We start from the raw sequence: 15,970 nt of genomic DNA, 5'->3' as shown, positions 1-15,970 counted from the left end.
TTTAGGGTTAGGTGGTCAGGGTTAAATGAGGGCAGATAGAGGGTTTAGGATGAGGGATTTTAGTGTTAGGGTTGGTGTTAGGGTGAGGAATTAGGGTTAGGGGTTTAGGGTTAGGCAGTAAGAGTTAGGGATCTATTAGAGCGGGGTTTTAGGGGTTAGAGTTAGCCACTAGACACGCATCCTTAGTGAATGTGAATTAACACTATTTAATTTCTTCCTTTTTTCCTAGGTGGTCAAGGCTTTGCTTCTGCGTTACCATCCTCTATCTGTCAACTTAATTGACAAGGTAGATCCTTTTTCTTCTTCTGTTCTTCTCGAATCGCATCCTTTTTTTTTCTCTATAACTTTTTGGTTTGACATTGTCCCTCAGTATGTGTAATAAATTGATCAGACTTTTTTTGGTCGTTAGTAGGGGTGCACAATACTGTCTAGACAATTTTCCATTAGACTCGATTCTCCGAATATTTTGAACAAAATTTGAATGAAGAAAATGCCTGACTGAATCGAAAATAAAGTTTGTAGTTTATAATTGACAGATTGCTTCAGACTGTTTTAATATTGTAAACAAAATGTACTACAGGTTGACTAGATGTAATAAATAAATAAATATTCTTTTTAATTAAATAAACAAAATTTCCAACCTGTGGTCTTGATCGACTGAAACAGAATGAGCTCAGTATCAGAAACAGAGCTCCAAAGTTGGCTAAAATGTGATTTCTGCAGCTCTTTTTAACTGCTATAACATGGTCATGTAGTGCATGTTGGCCACTTTATTCCGGAGGACAAGATCTTGCAGGGTCTCCATGATGACGCGGTCATGTGACCAGCATGCTGTCTGGGTGTGTTGAGCTCTGTGCCAGGGGTCTTCACTGTTGTCTATTCAGTGCTGGTGTGGCTGCACTTTTTCACTTCAACCAGCTATCAAGTGGCCCACACCAGCACTTTCTGGATAAAACTGAAGCTCTCCATCATGTGCTGATTGGGACCTCCGGTGTCCAGATAGTGCAACTGCATTACATGCATAATTAATAGAAGAAACTTTTACACAATACACATCAGATTTGCATCACAATGTGTCCTCCTTAAATCCCAAGTAATTAGGGGTCCAGGCACTGCAACTGATAGAAGCTTTTTGTTTCAGTTTAAAAATTTCCTTCGTAGCTTTTAGCCAAGTTTTGAAACACCAGATTATGGTGATTAAAGGTGCAGTATGCACCTCCACTACTCATTTAACGTTCTGAACAGTAAAGTGTAACTTGTTTTGTTAAATGTTTGTGTTTTTCATAAATTTCTCTTTCAGCTCTTCTGCCTTCTGAGTGATGATCAGTTAGGTTCTCAGGCAGCGGACAGTTTCTCGCTACTCATGAGCAATTCTCCAGATGTGCTGAACCGCAGCTGCCATGCTAACGTGCGCATTATGTACCGCCAGCGATTCTTTAACGAGAACTCTGCTAAACTTGTCCAAGGCTTCAACAGCGCAGAACAAGGTATATAATGGTGAACAATGGGCACTGGTCTATTTTAATATTCTCTTTAATAATATTTCTGTCTGTGTGTTGTTTTTTTTCCAGAGAAGCGGTCTGTGTTTCTGAAGGCCTTGTCACACATCGTGAATAATCTGCCCAGACAAGTGCAACTCACAGAGCTTCCTGCTGTGAGTAGATCAGTCAATCTGTTCAATCACGTTGCTCATAAACCCAGTCCTGATGCTCGTAACATAACAACTACGACAGCTACTATTACAACTGGACTTTCTGTTGTTAGAAAATTTCCACGGCTGACATTTTGCTTGTATTGTTGTTGCTGCTTAGTTGCTGCCCCTACTTCTAGAAGCACTGTCCTGTCCCGATGAGGCGGTGCAACTCTCCACTCTCTCCTGCCTTCAGCCATTGCTCCTGGAACCTCCACCTGCTCTCACCGCACAGCTGGAGGCTCTTTTCACCCGCCTGCTCGCTCTAACCACCAGCCCTGCCATGGTACACCATTCATCCTTCCATTTCAGCATATCAGCCTTTGACTGACTGACTTGTCTTCATGGTGGTCTGGAAATAATGCTAATCAAACCCTTTCTCCTGAACAGAAAGTGAGGATTTCTGCCCTGCGCTGCATCCACGCCCTCACCCACCTGCCTAGTCACATGGTAAGAGCCTGTTTCATGGTGATCAGTAAATCACGTGCACACTGCGCAATGAACAGATCGACCCATAAAGCGTTAAGTGCCAACCTTTGTGCATGTAAACAATCTGCTCTGATCTTTTTTCATTGTGCCGCTGCAGGTGTTGCCTTTCCGTGCCAGGGTCCTGCGCTGTCTTGCTAAGCCTCTAGATGATAAGAAGAGACTGGTGAGGAAGGAGGCAGTGGCAGCGCGGAGTGAATGGTGCGTCTGTGTGAGAGTAATACATCCTAGCTCTGTTTCTTTTGCAGCACGTGAACCAAGCATCTTGTGTGTTGCAGGTTTTTGTTAGGGAATCCAGGAGGAAGGTGAAGTCCAGAGCAAAAAGCCAGTCACAAAAGTTCACCCGCCGTTTCTTCCATACAATCCTACTCATTTGGTCGCCCCACATCGCTCTAATTAATTCCACGCAACGGGAGTGAAGGTAGCTTCCTGTCTAGGCATCAAGAATACTCAAAGAGGAAGGAATGTATTAATATAACGCACTGAGGTGGAGGTGGAGCTCACTCCTGCCATGTTTTCTCCCTGGTCTGAGATGAACATGGCCTATGGAATGTTTTTTTACTTTTTCACTACAGTTTCTTTTTGTATGAACAAAATTGCCCTGCTTAAATTGGACAACTGAGCCATCAAAAATGCCATTCTGTGAGATTCTACATATGAGAGGAAATCAAGAACTGCAGCAAATTATTTACAATATAAAATAAATGTTGTGCTGTCACACTAGGAATGCTGAAAAAAAAAAAACCCTCCCACATCACCACCACCACCACACAACTACCAGTCCTACCTAGTAACCGCTAACTCAGTTTGGTATCTAGATTAGATTTAATAAGACTAGTTAACGCAGGTGATGAGGGACAATAAGGTCTTGGTTGGATCCTGATCTCAGGTTACTGCCTGTGTAGAGATTGACCTACTGGTGGTAGATGATTAGCTTTGCTAAATTGCCCCTCAGGGTGAATTTACATATGTACAATACATCATGCTGGACTGACTTCCAATTACAGGGTGCTTCCTTCCCACTTCATGCACAGTGTTCCCAGGATACGCTCCATGTCCATCATGATCCTGACCAGGATAACGTTCTTACTGAAGATGAAGTTAATAAGCATCAAAAAATATGTCTCGCTTACTTTCACTTTGCCTGACTGACTGCTTTAAAAACAAACAAACAAACAAACAAACAAACAAAAAAAAAAAAAAAGAAGACATTTTCTGGAAACTTGCAAGTATTGCATTCTTTGTCTTTTCCATAGGGTTACATGTTAAAAAATATTTTAACCTTTTCTCATAAGTTTGATTTCCGTTCTCAGAGCCGTAGTCTCAATTTGTTGTTCGTTTCATTTCACTGGAAAGACTAACGCCGAAGCCTCACAAGATTGCCAAGGATATATATAGCGGACGATATTTAATGTCAATAAATTTTTGTAAATGTGTAAAATGGAATTAAACCCCATTATTATACTGGTGAATGTGTTTTTGTTTTTTCAAAATGAAATAAATTGTTCATTAGGTGCTGGAATCCACGTGGCTTCGTCTCAGACATAAGAGAAGAGGCGACGTTTACTTGAAACATGATTTATTATTAAAAATGTTTTATATATTTTTTTACAAAACTGCTTAGCTGTCTGGAGCACAGCTCCGATATATGTATACTTTTTTTTACATTCATGATCATTTTGATGTTCATTAATGAAATGTTTTTCAGTCTCGTCAGCAGCTGATCCTCATCATTCAATAGCATCCAAAATGTTTTAACCATGAAGAATTTAAAAAAACAAAAATTAAATCAAATTGAAGATAGAATTGTTTAATGAAAACTGAGCTCTACTGAACTCTACTGAGTTCATTAAAATGAAAACTTTCCCAATACTTAAATGCACACTATAAAAAATACCTCCAGAAAATGAGCAAATCACACAGAAATGGACCTCTCGATACAATTTTTCAATGAAATGTACAGAACTCGAATCCTTCACCCACTAAAATACTTCAGAAGGATGATGTGTTTCTCACAAATCGCACAAAATACTCCCACACATCCAGTAAAGATCATTTTGCAGCAAATCTTTGGCACATACAATCAATCAGTCACTTACAGTTAAGACTCAAAAAGTCATACAGTTAACAGAAGCGCAGATGATTGCACTGAGAAATCTGCTGGTTTGAAACGGATCCTTTATATGGTGTCCATGGTGTCTTGTCTGTATGGAGGACAGCCCCATGTCAGTCCGTCACCGTGAGGAGGATGACTGGAGGGTAACAGCACCCGCGTTATCCAATGACTGGTGAAAAGAATCATTTTAAAAAAACATTAAACTCAGCCGCTCATAAACTCGTTCGGTTTTTTCATTAAAGCTAAAATGAGATGCGCATGAATACATTTCCTACCTTGTTCTCTCCACACCAAACAGCATTTTCCAGTTATTTATTCTTCCATGATGATATGGATTCCTGAAAACCTGCACAGGAAGAGAGATCTGGGTAACTCTTAAGTCTTAAAGAAAGAAAACACATCCCGAATCACATACTTATGCCCTAAACAGTGTGAATAATGCAGTGTGTTCACACTGATGATTCTAAGAAGTGTGCTTCAAGTACCAGGCTGATGCACTTATCACACCAAAAAAACCAAGTGGAAACTTCATGCATTCACTCTATGCTCACAGTGAAGAGGGGCGGGGCTACCTGGTGCTGATGCTGGACGAGAAAGAATTTCAAGATGGCTGACATAACTGGTGGACAAGACGTCTTATATAAAAGTTTTGTAAATTAGCTGAGATGGAGTGATTTATTTTATAACAGCTTGAGTGGTTAAGGCTCTGGGTTGTTAATCAGGTTGCACTGCCAAGCTGCCACTGTTAGGCCCCTGATCAAGGCCCTTAACCCTACAAGGGCGCTGCATCATGGCTGACCCTGCACACTGACCCCATCCTCTTAAGCTGGGATATGCGAAGTAAGAATTTCCCTGTGTTGTAATGTACATGTGACGATATGTAGGCTTCTTTTCTTCTCAAGCTCTCAGTGTCACATCAAGTGCGTTTGACAAAGACATCATGTACCACAGACTTCAACAGCTGCTTCTTCTGGTTAGTAACAATTCATAGACGGTATAGTGAATAGTGCATAGTGTACAGTAGATCATTTGGGACACAGCTATAGTGTTTTGAAGATGCCCTCAGAGTGTGTCCCAGTCTCTCACCCCATATTCCCAGTACAGGCTTCGGACTGGTTAGTGAAAGTGAGTGAAATAGAATATTTGTCTTTCAGTATGCTTGTAGTGATGTTTCCTTCTAAGAATTGACTTAATGAAGAATGATGAATTTATTGGCCCTGCATCACTGTGATTGGTCAGCTGGTGTTCATGTTCTAGAACTGTAAACGGTAAATAGTAACAGTGTGTATTAATCACTCTTTCAATACGTTATGACTTTATAGTGTTTAACATTTTTATAGCGTCTCCAGAGATGGAATTTGTAACAGGAAAAAAACAAACAAACAATAAAAAAGGTAGGCTGGTGAGGCGACAACTGTTTAAAGTTGCTATAACATATTTAATGATGTTTCACAGACATTCAGGACAATTCTAAACGGATAAAATGTGTGATCGTTTATTCTTTAATAATAAAACAACTGTTAGTGTTGCCCAGTTTCTGTGATATAAGAGGGAGAAAAACTTCACATCTGCATCGTTGATTAGTTTCCACATGCTGAAGGTTATTCCTTAATTCTACAGACCAAGCTAGGTATGTAACCATAGCAACTGATTCTGTAACCACAGGCACTGATGTTTCTGCATGTAGACTGAATATACTGGAGTTCAAGTCGGACACACACCCAAATTCATCCGTATGAATGATTTAGATGATAAATAAATAATTACAGCAGCTAATTAAAACCTTGCCTATCGACAGATCAAATGACGTTTAGTGCCAGTTCTGTTCACCAGTATAACTGGTGCACAAGCATCTAGTCAACAATGATTTTAATATTATAATGTAATCAGCCCTGACTAATGAAGAGTCTTCGGTTCATGGTGAGTGTTTGCCTGAAGCTGTAAAATTTGCAGTAATATTTGATCGCTCGTGTAGAAAGTTCATCCTGCTGCAGATGGTGCGCTGACATAAATCCAGACAAATTAGCTGTAAATGAACAGAAATCAGAAAGCCCACCTTGCCTATCTGCTTCAGGCGTTTTCTCTCTTTGCGGTTAATGTGTCTCTCTACACTCGTCTCTCCTCTGGTGATGAGTACAGCATGCCAGATGGTCAGGCTTCCCAGAGCCACTGCCACGGAGCTAAAATCATAAAAGGAACAATATGGGATTTGAAAAAATAAATAAATAAAACATTTTAAAACGGAAGTAACAGATGCATTGGTCACGTCTTACCTGGTGAGCACCCACAGGTACAGAAGGCTCTTATGGAAAATCTTCTCCTCTGAAGTGAAATTGGGTGGAGGAGTCTGATAGTAGCTCTTATGAAGTAACATAAAAAATAAAACATGAGATAGAGTGTGTGCTCCATGTGTGTTCACACGAAGGAATCTAAATCACTTTATACAGCATCATACAACAGGTTCAGTATGAGCAGAATATAATAGAGTTAAAGTTGAAGATGACTCTAAATTCAGAGATCTAAATAATTACAGCTGATAATAAGAACGATTCCTTCAGCTGATCGGATCACCTCCAGAGCCAATGTTGTGACAACTGGTGCATGAGCATCTAATCAACACATCTGGTCCATTTTAGGATGTAATTAGACACATCGTTCAATCTTATCTAGGGTTTTACTTATTAAGGTGGATGATGATAGACAAGTCTTCTTTCAACATTAAACTCATTTTAATCCTCTCAGCCTGAATGCTTAGAAACATAACTAACTGAAGACAAGAGAGGTCATGAAGCCTCTGTGTCCATCCTGTCTAAAGGCATACTGAAGTCACTGGATCTCTTCCTGCATGCACACCTTCAAAATTCCAAACCAGCATGTGCCCTTTTTTAATGACCGCCTTCAATGATCAACTCAACTGCCCAGGTTGAAAAACGTACCTATTTCAGTTTAACAGTTACTTTGTGATTGGGGCGTCTAGAACATTCCACATTATTATTATTATTATTATTATTATTATTATTATTTAACAGTCATATCCTTACCCAGCCTAGTACTGCACAAAAAAAAGAGGATTCCAGGGGGGAAAAATGCTATTTACGAGTTGAACGCACATGAACACCAAGTGGGAATTACGAGTGGGGTAATACTCGATTCGAGTTGGGGATGTGTCGGAAAGAAAACATTGTGGAATCATCGGATGCAGAGTCTTTCGTTGATGGGAAATTTGTTGATTCCACAACGTTTTCTTATAGACATGCCACCGACTCAGAAACTCGTAATTCCGACTTTGTGTTGGCGTTAAACTCCTAAATGAGATCTTTTCGACATGACTCTTCTTTGTACTCGTCTCAGAAGCCGATTTCAGATGTCATTTTCTTGAAGTAGATTTAAATAACCTCACTGTATTTTGTGTAGATAATTAGTTAAGAGAAGAACACACAATGAAGTCCGGTTTGTTAGAGCAGAGAACACAAATCTTAAATCTCTGAAAAAGATCCAGTTTGCCTACCTCGATGGCGTAGTAAGCTTCTAAGAACATGTCTTTGGCGCTGATGCTGCAGTAGATACAGCCCATGGTCATATAAAGACAAAAGAAAAAGAAGTAGCGGTGGTTGAAATGACCGACGCAGTTATTTAACCAGGCTGGACGACACACAGGTCAAGGATAAAACCAACCAAATGGCAAACAGGGCTTTAGCTTGTATACAGCTTGGTTAAGAGAAAAGCAAAAGACAAAAGGATACGACAGTGATGGTCCATTTTTAAAACACACCTGTGAGAAAAAACAGCTTGTTGTTAATTCTCAGTACTGAACAGCTGATACATCGAGTACCATTACTGTAATAAGGAGAAAATTAACACCAATTATCACTACAGCCAAAGGAGTCGTGTATTTCCGTTACATATCATCAATTATTTGAAGATCATTCATTATGCTTCAAAGCCAAAGCCCTACGTGTTGCAGATGCTGCAGTGGTGCGTCCTGGCCGGTTTGGGAACGATACACTTCTTACAAATCGTCACTGTTGGAATGTCGGTCTTTTCCTGAAATTTAAAGCGGATCATACAACGTTACGCTTCTCTCAGGCCCATCAAACTCGGGAGTGGATACAGCGCACTGATTTGGTGTGTTATTGAGTAATAATGTAGCGCTGTAATTAGGTTAAGAGGCAGAGGATGAAGTACCTGCGGAGAACGTCCAGGCGATGTGGTGATAGCCTTGTAGTAGTGAAACACAATATTCACAAGATTCCAGTGACCGTAGCACAGGTGCCAGAGGATCCAGTGAGCCGGGTAAGTGCGGACGATCAGCGGCAGGACGCAGAGGTAGACGATCAGTACTACAGACGTGGTGAGAGCAATCACCATACACACGAAGACCTTCATAACAAAAAAGGAGAAGAAAGCATTAGATACCGGGAGCTTTAATCATTTTCTTTTTAATTTTGTAATCTTTCATAATCACTTATGCAGCATTTCAAGCAGCGTTTTTAATTGCTCCTCGGTGTGGATTTTTCTTTGAGCAGTTACACTCATGGGTCAAAACAACTGGTTCAAGAAAATCTAAGTGACCTGCTGAGCTGATCTCAGGTCAGTTCAAAAAGTTAACTGAGGCTGCAGTATAAAAAAACGTTTTTTGTGACGTTTGGCTTAACTGCAGTTAAAACTCAACATAATTTTACTGTACATTGCGAGCATTATCCTAGGTGTGAGCTACGTATCTGAACTGCAAACTGATGTAAAGGGCAGAGCTGCATGAAGAACACTGCAGAAATGGTGAGTGTTATACAGCACTGTGCAAAAGTCAGGCAAAAAAAAGAGACACACAAAATGAGCTGTGTGACAGGCTAAATCTTCAGAAGATACTCTATAATCTATAATGAACCTATAATGTATCTGAGACTGCTGATACACAGTTAGATGTAAAGGCTATATCACACCAAATACTGTGTCTAAGACTGTATCTGGACCGATGAACGTAATCAAAGCCATTTCTGGTCTCTGTGCTTTCTGTCATTTCTTATACAAGCGTTCATACTATAGAAAACTATTTTGAAGAAGTGATTAGCTCTATAAACATGTCTACACTCCTGTGGTCACCTCACCTCCAGTGTACAGGCATCAGTGCTTTAAGCACCGGTGAAGAAACCTGATTCGAGCTGCATCGGTGCTGATGGGGTATCCCATCCTAACTTCACGGGATATGTTACGAGAGTGTAAAAAATACGTTTCATCGGCCTCCTTTTGATCAGAGCACACATTTATTTCGGCAAGAGTATAACCCAACTGATCAAAATATAAATCACAATAACAACAGTTAGAATAGTAATTTCTTATTCCTGAAGCTGTCACTAAAGCACACTTCTAATCACAACTGCAGTCAAAGTTAAGATGATATTCTGGGCTTATTTATATTTATTTATATACAGCGGCAAAACCCTTTTACTTGCTATACAAAGTTTGTCCACTGACAACTAACAAAAGCACAAAAGACCATATTTAAAAAATACTGCAATACATGCAAATTATGGAGTATGTGTTTATTTTCTAATCCAGAAAATCATGTCGGTCCACTCACCACCCCAAACCAGCGGGTCAGGTTGTCCACCAACCAGTAAACCGGTTCGAAGATGGAGTCGAGCACCGTGTCCCAGTTGGTGAGGACGTTAAAGTAAAGGGAGTTGAAGATGATTTTTCCGTAGCTCCATAACTGCCGGAGCGGTCCAGGTCGCCTGCCTGGTCTCTGCCGAGGACACAGACGGACCCAGCGCACCGAGAGACGCATGAGCCTTGAGAAATAACACCTCCAGCTGTGCATCTCTCTTCCTGCAACACACAAGCACACACACACACACACACACACAATAGACCATCGCTCCATCACACTGGCGTCTTTAAGTGGTAACAAGAGGGAAGTTTATATAATATAACAATGTAAACTGAGCTTCATGTAACAAAAAATGGACAAACATTAATGGATAAATTGTAAATCAATGTGAGATCTGTCAATTCATTAAGAAATGAAACTATAATTAGTCTGACGTACCTGGCTTTTATTTCCTTTTTTAAGGTGTCTAAATTAAAAAAGTCATCAGATCATCTAAACGCAAGCAAGAAAACATCTTCCATCTTCAGCGTTCAGATCCTGCAGCAGCCTTCCAGCACCAGCGAGGACGTCCTGATCCTGCTCAAAGAAGCAAAAGCATCACTTTCATTAAAGCTGAGCTCCTTCTAATCTCGGCAAAAAAAACAAACACTGCTCGAAAACTAGGGCAAGGTGATCTAATAGGTGGAGAAAAAAACAAAAGAAAAAAACAAGCCTTAAATATTTTAGTAATTTCGTACCTATACACTTTCCATTACGAACGCCACGAGATACAAGACCACTGTAACTCAGCACTGAATTAATTTCCTCAAGGGAAAATGTCCTCAAGTTATCTGATATCAGTATCAGTTCTAAAGAATGGACCCTACTTGGGTCTTGCAAGGTGCAGCTCATGAATTGTTAAGGGGATTTCAAAAGTCACCACAACACACCGTGGAGCCTTGCTAATTTGGGAACAGGAGAAGGTGAACGGAGACGGAGAAGTCACGGAGAAGTCGCCGCTGCCTTAAGCAAACTTGAGAAAGCCATTAGATTAAGTGCAGCCATTTTTACGGCCTGCATCTGCATACTTCATGCAGGAATCTAGCTTTTTGCTCAGACAAGTGGCAAATCTTATATTCATCGAATGACAATGCAGATCCTTGTCAGAAAAATAAGGAAATCAGAAGAGGGAAAAGAAACAAGATCAGCTATTTATACGTAGTTTGATATATCGCTCCGGTTTTAGCTTGACACGTCATCTGTTTTTGCACTTGAAGGACACGGGAAACCCAAACCTGCCCTTGGTTCGACTGCCACGATTATGACTGACCGATTGTAACACAGCACCTGATATCCGTCTCCACTTTCACTAGATCCAGTGTAAATAGTAAACTCCTTTTTCACTGTTCCAGTGTGATGAGTGACAGGTCACACAAAGACATGCCCAGGACATGAGCTGACAGGATATGAATTCGTATCACACATCTGCGAGCCTGTCAGTAACTTTTACAAGCCTGATAACTAACACTAAACTGTCAAACACTGCATAAACTACTGAGGTGAAAGGTGAAGGTGAACTGTAGTCTGATGTTCTGCACATGCTATAGTCCAAATTACTGTCTTTTATACACAGAGTAGATCTATTTAAAAGAAAAAAGAAAAAAAAAAAAGTATACACACCCGGGTTAAAATAAGTTTTTTTTTATTTATTTATCTTTATTAAATCTAGTGACAAACCACCACAAACCACAAGTTTTCTAAAACACAGCTTATGTCAGTTTTCTGCATCAACCAATCGCATACAACCTCACGTTAAATAATATTTAGATCACATCTGTGATCAATTAAAACTGTTCCTATAGGATTTTCCTGACATCAAAATGGAAAAGGCTTATGTAGGTTTATGAAGTAGGTATGCGATCCAAAATATGTCCAAGGCATTGGATATACCTTGGAACACAGTAAATGTAATAATCTACAAATGAAGAAAAACAGTGACATGACTAAAAACAAAATATTCTGCTAAAATTGGTAAGAAGAGCAGAAGAAAACTGGTCAAAAGTCCAAGAACAACATGTAAAGAACTGAGTCAACTCCTGCTAAGTGATAAGAACAGGACAGAAGACTTTTTAACCAAATCGGAAGTGTGCACATCCGAGTCTGGCTAAATATTCCAAACATTATTAATTTCATCTTCTAAAGGCAGGAATGTCCAATCTTATCCGCAATACGCCGGTGTGGGTGCAGGTTTTTATTCCACCAAGCAGAAGCCACACCTGAGTCTACTGAAAGCCAAGATCAGGTGGAATCAGGTGTAGCTCCTTCCCGATTGAACTGAAAACCTGCACCTACACATTGTGGATAAGACTGGACATTCCTCTCCTAAAGCCATGTGGAATAACATGCTATGGTCTGATGATGAGACCAAAGTAGAACTTTTTTGCCATATTATCAAAAGTTATGTTGGGGGAAACAAAAAAACATCAACAAAAGAAGCATGGTGGTGGCAGCATCACGCTTCTGGACTGCTTTTCTGGAACTTTAATCAGGGAGCAGGGAATGAAGAATAGCTCCAAATTTCAGCCCAGGACATTCTGCTGAAGAGAAATTTTACATTTCAGTATGATGACGACCCAAACCACGCCGCAATAAACAAACAGCTTCACCAAAACCACAGCGAGGTTTGGATTCATTCATTCATTCATTCATTCTTTCCTTCTTTCTTTCTTCACAACATGCCAGCTTCTATGGCTATATTCATGGCGAGAGTCAGTTTTTGTTATTCAATATTAAAACAATATAAGATGTTTAAGATTAACTTTTTTTAAGAACTTTAAAACTGAAATTGGGTTTACTTCTTTAAAAACTTTTTCAAAAGTGTCAACAGAATAAAACTATTTCCTTCCAGGGGTAAATGTATTACATTCGAATAGAATATGTTTGATGGACAGAAGGGTTTTACATGATGGACAATGTGGTGGATTTTCTCTTGATAGTAAAAATTGGTGTGTAGCGTTTGAGTGTCCTATTCTGCATCTTGTATATATAGGTTTTGATCCAGTCAGAGTCCAGATCTTAATCCGTGGCATGACCTGATGATCACTGTGCACACGAGATGCCCTTACAATCTGACAAGACTCAAATATTTACATGGTTAACCTGTGGTGGTTTTAACCAAATACGACAACTTGCTTCAGTGAATATGAAACATTCAAGATTAAAGATTCAAAGAACTTTATTAAACCCAGGGGGAAATTCCTTTGACATGTTACAGTTGCTCTAATGAAAATAAAATTATAAGAGAAAAAGAAAGAAATATAACATATGGAAATAAAATATAAGAGAAAAAGAAAGAAATATATACACTTTTATAAACTGTGTATATATCTCTTTCTTTTTCTCCTTATTTTCATCTTTCATCCTTATTTTCTTCTCTATTCCATGGTCTTTTGCTAAGCAGCTTTTCTTAAGAGCAAATCAATCATGACGAATCGATTAGCCTGTCATGTCATTGGGCGACTTCTACGTTTTGAGAAGACATTAGATACTTTCTCCTGAAAAGACTTAGCAACACTGACCGACTAAAATCAGCTAAATTTTGCAGGAGTTTAAATTTAAGCGCTTGTGTTATTGTGTAGAGTTTAATATTCCTCTATAATCTTAATCTGGCTCTATAATCTTTAATCTTGCCCTATAATCATGTCTAGACCTCAGAAAGAGAGGTGCCAAAGCCTGGAGAGACTGAGGATGATTATACGAGAGAAATTCATGTATAGTTTCAGGTTAAATTTTGTTATTTATAGTATTTTGGGGTTATTATATTTGTGTGTATTATTGTAATACTACTGTATTAGTTCTAGAAAGCAATGCTCGAGTGACTCGGGTTTAAAACAGGGTACTCACCTTACTCTGCATTTTACTGCACAACCACACTCCAAAATCTAGTGAAAAGCCTTTCCATAAGAGCAGGGGTCATAATAACAGCAAAGCAGGACAAAATCCAGTATGGGATGTTCAAAAACACAAAGTGTGATGGTCAGATGTCCACAAACCTCACTATATAGTGTATATAAAACCACAGACTAGGTTTTTTACAACAGTGGCTATACTGAGTACCCATAGCTATGCTGTCACACTCATTGTTTCTGTGTGTTTTAACACCGAGTTTAATTATTGTTCAACTGTGAGAGACGAGAACCGGTCAAACTGGGCAAACTGGGCAAACTGGTAGGAGACACTTCAGCAAAAATCCGCTAGCTTTACTGTAAGTATGGAGACTAGTTAGTGTTGTAAGTAACACGGAGAAAGGGAAAGGCAGTGAATAAACAGATCTGATCGGTCTTTACTGGACCTTATCTGATCTGGACAATAAAGTCAGCGCTTCTGGCTGCTCTACATCATGATGTATTGTGGATGTTGTAGCAGAAACACTGAAGAGCAGCAGATTGTGTTAATAATTTAAGATCATCTACTCACCAGTTGCTGCTTTGGTGAAATGACAGGACCGGTCCGGTTCACAGCGCTGATATATTTATATCATTTTAATACAATTTATTTAATACTGAAGAATACTGATAGATGAAAAAAAAGTCTTGTTTTTCCTCTGTAGTGTTTCCTAGACGTTGGTGTATCAGCATTTGGACTCATTATCGCCACCAACTGGACTAACGAGTACATCAGAGGGACAGCTCATGTTGGACGTTTGGGGGACAAAGTTAGGGAGGACAGATTAAGATGGTTTGGACATGTCCAGAGGAGGGAGAGTGAGTATATTGGTAGGAGAATGTTGGACATGGAGCTGCCAGGCAGGAGGCAAAGAGGAAGGCCAAAGAGGAGGTATATGGATGGAATAAATGAGGATATGAAGCTAGTGGGTGCAAGTGTTGAGGATGCAGAAGATAGGGATAGGTGGAGGGAGATGATTTGCTGTGGAGACCCCTGAAGGGAAAAGCCGAGAGAAGAAAAAGAAGATCACCAGCAATTGGACTACAGTGTAGAGACAGTGGACAGTCTGTGCTAATTACCTGTTAAAATATAATAAATATTACAAATTAAAAAAACAATGACTCCAGGCTTACTTAACTGATTATCTTTTCCAAATGCCTTCAATTCATCCTTATTCATCCTTTTTTATAAAACCCCAGGGAGGTGAAAGAGTGCTACTATACTATATAGAGTAGAGATACATTACACACCTGTAATTTATAAGCACCATGTTTGCCAAACATGTACAGTGTGAAACGATGTGGTGTTAGAAGTCACGGCTAGATGTTTAGCAGAAACTGAACACTGTGTGCCTGATAATCACGTGCAACACTGAGGAAAAAACGGCCTCACACCATAGCGAGGGCATGATGCTAAAAAATTAGCAGTTGGATACACACCTGGTCAACAACACGACAAACTTTAAAAGGCCATAAAATATTATGATTCTGTGAAAGATAAAAATGCACGCTCCTGAACTTTTTTTCTTACTAAGACAAAAGCACAAGACGAGCCGTTATTTAAATGAAACATGCAATTTTCATTTATTTAATCAGAGTTGCTGATGGCACAAATATGCAAATAAGAACATTAACCCAGGGTTAACCCAGTGTGAAACATCAGGATTCCTTTTACCCGGGGTTTACAATGAACCAGGGTTAACGATTTCAAGTGGGAAAAGCTCTTACATGGCCAAACACTTGTAGATATCTGACCATTACCTCCCCAAACTATTGTCATAAGATTGGAAGTACACAATCGTCTAGAATGCCTTTGTATGGTGTAGCTAATAAAGGGCCGAATCCTGTTCTAGCATGACAATGTCCCTGTGCACAAACCAAGGTCTATAAAGAAATGCCAAAGAATTGGAAGAATGTGAGACCCTTGACCTCAACCCCACTGAACACCTTTTGGATGAACTGGAAAAACTGGACTGCACCCCTGACCTTCTCACTTGACAGCAGTTACCTGACCTCACTTCAGTAATTGAACCTGAATGAGCACAAACCTGGAAGTAAGGAGCTTATACATTCTATTGTCTTGTATTTTTCATTTCAATCTAGTTCAGCATTAAAACTGTAGATGAAACATGGAGAGTATGAGGAAG

General features: G+C 39.6%; 2 protein-coding genes across 4 annotated transcripts in view; one reads left to right on the top strand and one right to left on the bottom strand.

The window, feature by feature from the left end:
- The window catches only part of mms19 (MMS19 homolog, cytosolic iron-sulfur assembly component), a 20,002-nt gene extending 16,362 nt beyond the window's left edge, over positions 1 to 3,640 (top strand). The window contains exons 25-31 of the mRNA XM_058405981.1: positions 230 to 286; positions 1,301 to 1,487; positions 1,572 to 1,654; positions 1,812 to 1,976; positions 2,081 to 2,140; positions 2,277 to 2,377; positions 2,455 to 3,640. Coding sequence (XP_058261964.1) covers positions 230 to 286; positions 1,301 to 1,487; positions 1,572 to 1,654; positions 1,812 to 1,976; positions 2,081 to 2,140; positions 2,277 to 2,377; positions 2,455 to 2,485 — 684 coding nt within the window. The 3' untranslated portion in view covers positions 2,486 to 3,640. The remainder of the gene's footprint in view (positions 1 to 229; positions 287 to 1,300; positions 1,488 to 1,571; positions 1,655 to 1,811; positions 1,977 to 2,080; positions 2,141 to 2,276; positions 2,378 to 2,454) is intronic.
- Positions 3,641 to 3,771: 131 nt separating this feature from the next.
- On the bottom strand, positions 3,772 to 14,516 carry zdhhc16b (zinc finger DHHC-type palmitoyltransferase 16b). Of its 3 annotated transcripts, none has more exons than XM_058407233.1 (11): positions 14,356 to 14,516; positions 10,339 to 10,476; positions 9,871 to 10,118; positions 8,478 to 8,672; positions 8,248 to 8,336; positions 8,036 to 8,064; positions 7,801 to 7,934; positions 6,566 to 6,651; positions 6,349 to 6,472; positions 4,568 to 4,638; positions 3,772 to 4,461 (listed from the first exon to the last, which is right to left on the bottom strand). In XM_058407233.1, the coding sequence occupies exons 3-11, from the start codon at positions 10,108 to 10,110 to the stop codon at positions 4,356 to 4,358; spliced, it is 1,074 nt and encodes a 357-aa protein (XP_058263216.1). In that variant the 5' UTR covers positions 10,111 to 10,118; positions 10,339 to 10,476; positions 14,356 to 14,516; the 3' UTR covers positions 3,772 to 4,355. The 3 variants fall into 3 exon arrangements, with proteins under 3 accessions (XP_058263216.1, XP_058263217.1, XP_058263218.1); XM_058407234.1 differs by lacking the exon at positions 14,356 to 14,516 and adding an exon at positions 13,783 to 14,324; XM_058407235.1 differs by lacking the exon at positions 8,036 to 8,064 and having other exon boundaries at positions 7,801 to 7,846.
- Positions 14,517 to 15,970: the final 1,454 nt, after the last annotated feature.

The sequence above is a fragment of the Hemibagrus wyckioides genome, linkage group LG13 (assembly GCF_019097595.1).
Source record: "Hemibagrus wyckioides isolate EC202008001 linkage group LG13, SWU_Hwy_1.0, whole genome shotgun sequence".
Classification (NCBI taxonomy): Eukaryota; Metazoa; Chordata; class Actinopteri; order Siluriformes; family Bagridae; genus Hemibagrus; species Hemibagrus wyckioides.
The sequence above is the reverse complement of the archived record's forward strand: the minus strand, read 5'-3'. Positions and strand labels throughout refer to the sequence as shown.

Coding starts and splice junctions, on each gene's coding strand:
- zdhhc16b (XM_058407233.1), bottom strand. CDS start 10,110: ATGCACAGCTGGAGGTGTTATTTCTCAAGGCTCATGCGTCTCTCGGTG. Junction 7,935..8,035: donor AAAAATGGACCATCACTGTC/GTATCCTTTTGT, acceptor TGTGTCGTCCAG/CCTGGTTAAATAACTGCGTC. Junction 6,652..7,800: donor AAGCTTACTACGCCATCGAG/GTAGGCAAACTG, acceptor TTACTTCATAAG/AGCTACTATCAGACTCCTCC.